At 31.6% G+C, this 5,527-nt stretch overlaps 1 protein-coding gene across 1 annotated transcript; it reads right to left on the reverse strand.

Annotated features, from left to right (window-relative positions):
* Window positions 1-629: 629 nt before the first annotated feature.
* LOC142982360 (uncharacterized) lies at window positions 630-2,772 on the reverse strand. The gene is made up of 5 exons (XM_076128822.1): window positions 2,228-2,772; window positions 1,824-1,974; window positions 1,670-1,747; window positions 1,127-1,274; window positions 630-802 (listed from the first exon to the last, which is right to left on the reverse strand). Exons 1-5 carry the CDS (start codon window positions 2,770-2,772, stop codon window positions 630-632), a joined length of 1,095 nt encoding a protein of 364 aa, XP_075984937.1.
* Between the last annotated feature and the right edge of the window lie 2,755 nt (window positions 2,773-5,527).

The raw sequence follows: 5,527 nt of genomic DNA on the forward strand, positions 1-5,527 counted from the left end.
TGTTACAAAAACGTGGAAAACTCTGACCCATTCTCTCTTATGTGACGCAAGCGAAGTTGCGCGGGTCAGCTAGTTGTCTTATAAAGTAAATATTTTTATCACGTTTTTTACAAATGAATACAGATATTTATTTAACCCAAGAAGATCTTACTACGCCGACCAAACTGCACACGAAAATTGGCGACATTATAAAATACACAGAGAAAAAACATTTGTATAAAAGTATCAAACCCAATAATTTCAATGTTCAAAGCCAATGAAGTGACTTTAAAAGTTGTTTAAATCGTTAAACCGATGTGCATCCAATCCATCAAACATTTACTTCAAAGGGTCAATAAGTTTTCTATACAAACCTTTGTAAACAATCTTCAGACAAAGAATAAATGAAGCATAATATTACTTATAAATTAATGTTTGTATAATTTAAGTGTCTAAACCAAGTATTCTAAGATGTATTCTAGGCAATGACAATGACAATTTTATTAGGATATGTATTTCTTGGACCGTCCTTTTGATGTAATTTAAATATTCCTACAAATTCAAAAAACATCATTAAAAATAAGTACTTATCTTTTTTTTTAATGCATTTCTGGATACACAAAATTAGAGGCGCTTTATAATTTTTAACATTATCCATACAAATGCGTGAAATTAATTAACACTATAACGTAATTGGTACATAGATTAATTAGTTCTAATGGTAGAGTCAGATTGATGGGTATAATACGAAATATTTTATATTTGAATGTTCTAATCTGTGTGTAACGGAGGAACATTTCTATGTCTTCGTTTTGTTCTGGGTCTGAAATAAAAAAAGAAAGTAAATGAATTGTACGAACATTTCATACATACATTTAAAATAGAAGAAATAATGATAATGTAGTCTCTTAACGCAAATCTTTCCCGTCCACTATTGTTTAAATTTGTTGACTCCGAACTACACATAAGTACCAAACTTTCTTGTGTTGAATTGGCTTGACATTGAGTTTTTTTTGAAGGAACTATAATCCTATAAGATTGCTTAGTTTCTATGAACTTAATGGAATGAATATGTTATTTTATGTAAAGCATTTTTTCCTTCAACTTTGTAGTTTCTTCTTATTAAAGCTTAATAACAATTTCTTACCATTTTTATCAATCAGTCTATGCATCAAAAACAATTGTATCTTCTCAACTTCTACTGAATAGAACTCAACGGCCACGAATGGTGAGAACAACAGCAAAGATAATTGTATCACATGCATTGATATATAACCTAACGACTCGAAAGGCTCCTGAAATAACACAAAATGGATGAAAAATATATCATATAAGCTATTCGATAATGATTGTATCTGCACTTAGGTACTTTTAAACGTAAGGTTATAGATCATTTGGCATTTGAGATGACCTGAAAAAAAATAGTTAGTTAGTAGCGCTAATAAGATTTAATATTGATATTGGTACAGTCACGAGAAAAAACATGTATACATTGTCACATTTTCAATCATACCTTTTTGAAATTAAAATATTAATGTAATAATATAATTATTGAAAGCTAATAACTAACTGGCTTCGATCAAATTAATATGGATAATAATGGATAGCCTTGGGTTATAAACGATGATGATATATATGTATATGATAACCAAAATCCAGAACATTGCATTGTTCTATCAAAAATACTTACATGACCTTCAATTGCGCTTAAAATATGGTACACATTTGTTATCAATTTCGGTAAACTGCCAGCCACGCTTAAAAGTAACTGAAACAAATAACAAAATAGAATAAAATCATTCCTGCAAAGTCAAGCCTACAAGCAAACACTTCATCCAACTTACAGAAGCATGTAACTCAGGCGACATCAAATCAACTAAGTCAGCAATACTTCTATACATGTAGAGACAGAACTTCATCTTATTCTCTTTGATACTCTTGAAATTTTTCACGTACAAATAATAGTTGCATTCTGGACTCTCTTCCAATCGAATCCTGGAACAGAAGTATACATTAGAGCAGTTTTGATTATAATACATTGTCCTTGACGCTCTTACAAACATTATGATTGGCATCTGGCGCACAAAGCATGACTAATGCAATATTTTATAGTCATTTTTATGATTTTACTATTACATTCTCAATTTCTGGAAGGTTAAGTTTAAAACAGCAAAAGCCTCACAGAACTTGATAGTTAACTTTCTATGTTTTGCTATAATAAATATAAAAGCTTTTAAAATCTACTCACCTTAAAATCTTCAACCGATAACGAATAGCATCAAACATAAAACAACGCCAAACTCTATTCAGATCCAACGCCAACAACGAGTACTGCCTTATACCATACAATACCATTACATTATAACAAGCATACGAAGAGCAGTACAGAAAAGTGTACACAAATCTCACGACCCAAGTGATCAACGTAAAGAGCAATAACCTGTACCTCACTTGATAATAATGACGAATATTTATACGCAAATACAAGTCTATATCCGTCAACTTTAAGAAGAAATGTTCTACCTGACTCGTAGAAAAAAGTATGACAAGAACAGAGCAAGTGTATTCCATTAATGACCACATTTGTGATATGTCTTCTGGACAGCAATCAATTGATGCATAAATGATCAAACTCACTAGTAAAATACAGTAACTTTTAACACCTATTTTAAGGTAAATTGTATCTTTATAGAAGTTATAATTGTATCCGCATAGTAATAATACAATTAGCACTGGCCGGTAGAATCGAAATATGGTGTCGTAATTTTTATTATTGATCACTTTATTTGTCATGGCGGTTTAATTAATTTTTGGTTTTGTATCGCAAAGCGTTTCACGTCAGTTTGCCGCTGTGGTTGGTTTGTCAACACCAATTCGTTAGCGGACAAAGGTAGCGTTATTTGTAGTTGCGGTAGCGACATTTGATTTGATACTTTTCTATTATTTCCATATTTAGTAGGTGAATTATTTACTTTGAAATATATGATCACATCGCAACCAAAAAGCGAACCATGATGACATGATTTTACGCTTATGATGTAAATAGTTTATGTCATGCAAAACCACATAAAAATACTCTTTTAGCAAATTTTGAAGTTTTGGATTTGACCATGGTTAACGTGTTTCTTAAACATATCTCACAAATCAATTGCAATTAAATAACTGTACAGGACTTCTTTATAATTCGTAACTTTGTAAAGACTAAGGTTGACTGAAGCCTTTATTAAATGACCATAAAAATATTACTATTTCTAATGACATTCGTTAGCATTGATTCTTATAAACATCAACAGGAACTCTCCTAAAATGTCAAAGCTTATCGAGTTTCAGTTAAAATGACGCTGGACTGTACAAAGACATGTTTATTACGAAACACAAAGGTATCGGTCTGTCTGTCATGTTGGCATGTTTCTATTTAGACTTAGCTGATTGTATCTGAACTGTTGGCCATGGAAATATGGTGTGAATTGAAAATATAGAACGAAAAGTCAGCTTTTAATAAAGTTTTGGATCACACCTTTTTCCCTTGGGAGTAGGAGCTTCCAAAAATAGTCTTAATTGAGCTTCATGGCCGACTGAAAAATATCTTTAAGTTTTAAGCTCAAAAGGACCCAGCTGATTTAGTAAAGGTTAACATGAGTCACTTCAAAGAAACTTCAGTGCCTTTGGTTAAAAGAAAAATATGTACTCTATCTTAAAATCTTAAGAAACTCGTTCTGTGTTTTTGCGCCACTTTAGTAGTTAACTTACCCTCACTTTTCAAATTTAAATAATAGTTCTAGTTACTAGACAAACAAACTCACTAACTTATTGGTCCCTTAACCATCACACTAATTTACCAAGCCCTTACTGGCTTCCTGTAACTAGTCAATCAGTACAAATTACATCGCTACAATACAAAAACAAGCAATAAAGTTAAAACATGGTGGACATAAAAAGCGCTAAATTGTTTAAGACGGCCATTAGCCGTGCGTCGACAATCACTAGCTCTTACACTATTAACTTGTTATAGGTTAGGAGCTAGGAATGGTAAAACGGAGGAGGTAAGTTTTGTTTTAAGGAGCTAGTATAGAATTATACTTGTGCACAGAATTACGGTAAAATGAATATAAAAAAAACCTATGTCTTTGAAAAGTTTGAAAGCTCTTTTATAATTTAAAAATAGGCTGCAATGGCACTTGGCAGACACAAAGTATGACTAAGGGGTAAAAAATTAAAGCACAATTTTATTTTAAAACTTAGCAGCAATAGTTGTTTTATACATTTAAAATTAAAAAGAAAAAATACGTCTAATCATACTGAAAAATATCTACATAAACCCTAATTATCATCTCTGGAGATTTTTATTCCCTTCCAATATTTATGCACCAAAATGTTGGCTGTGGGAGTTGTTTTGCAGTGAACACATCACATGATCCGAATATTCTTCACATAGAAAATCGAGAATCCGAAGCATAGGATGATTGCCACATCCATTCTTCAAGAAACTCAAATCCTTACTTCTGCCGTATCCCTCTCCCCGATTGTCGTTAAGTCGAATGATTGAGAACTTACGCTTTCGACTTCATTGCTTTCAATTTGTCTAATGTACAGGTTGTTGTTGAAACTTAACTTTATTTGTATTGTGTTTATTATGTACTATTTTTTTTCCTCGATATAAGTTTAAATACAATTATTCAAGTTTGGTTAAAATAGTTTGGAAGCATTGTTATGATACACTAGCTGACCCGCGCAACTTCGCTTGCGTCACCGAAGAGAGAAATTTTCCCCGTTTTTGTAACATTTTTCGTTGCTATTCCGCTCCTTATGACCGTAGCGTGATGTTATATAGCCTATAACCTTCCTCAATAAATGGACTATCTAACACTGAAAGATTTTTTCAAATCGAACCAGTAGTTCCCGAGATTAGCGCGTTCAAACAAACAAACAAACAAACAAACAAACTCTTCTGCTTTATTATATTAGTATAGATAAAAAAAATTCTGTCAGAAACCATAAGAGCGTTTAACATAATTCTTTCTTTTTACTAATAAACTTACAACTGAAATAGACCTTGTGTGAGGATTTTGCTTTGAGGTAAAAAGACCTGTTCGTAACATAAAAAATACGTTGCGGTGTTCATTTGCTGAAAACTAGAACTTTAATCTACTTTGTAAGCAAACCTTGGCTTACTTTCTTAATTTAATTTGTTTAGGTAATAAGTTTATGAATTTCATTATTTAGTTTTTCTTCTTAAACACAAACAGAATGTAAAAATGCAGGTTTCTGAAACAACACTAATCCACAAAAAAACAAGCTTGTAATCTTAGGATAGCATTAAAATATAATTGAAATTTATTGCCGTCATTCACAGCATATTCTATAGTATATCAAGAATTTAAACATCAATAAATTGAGATGTTCATAGCACAAAATAATAGAAAATATAAAAACTGTGAAATAACAACACTCTGTATATAAAAAACGTGTGTAGACTCGTCGTCAGCCTGTAAATAATAACGTATACGTGAACCCTCCTGTAGAACAAACTGTTAGTGCGTAATGTACG

The sequence above is a fragment of the Anticarsia gemmatalis genome, chromosome 21, assembly GCF_050436995.1.
Source record: "Anticarsia gemmatalis isolate Benzon Research Colony breed Stoneville strain chromosome 21, ilAntGemm2 primary, whole genome shotgun sequence".
NCBI lineage: Eukaryota > Metazoa > Arthropoda > Insecta > Lepidoptera > Erebidae > Anticarsia > Anticarsia gemmatalis.

Excerpts from the sequence above, each read along its gene's own strand:
- LOC142982360 (XM_076128822.1), bottom strand. The coding sequence starts at position 2,772 with ATGACAAATAAAGTGATCAATAATAAAAATTACGACACCATATTTCGA. Across the intron at positions 1,748-1,823 it reads CGCCTGAGTTACATGCTTCT|TTACTTTTAAGCGTGGCTGG; the intron begins GTAAGTTGGATG and ends TATTTGTTTCAG. Across the intron at positions 803-1,126 it reads TAGACTGATTGATAAAAATG|ACCCAGAACAAAACGAAGAC; the intron begins GTAAGAAATTGT and ends TTTTTATTTCAG.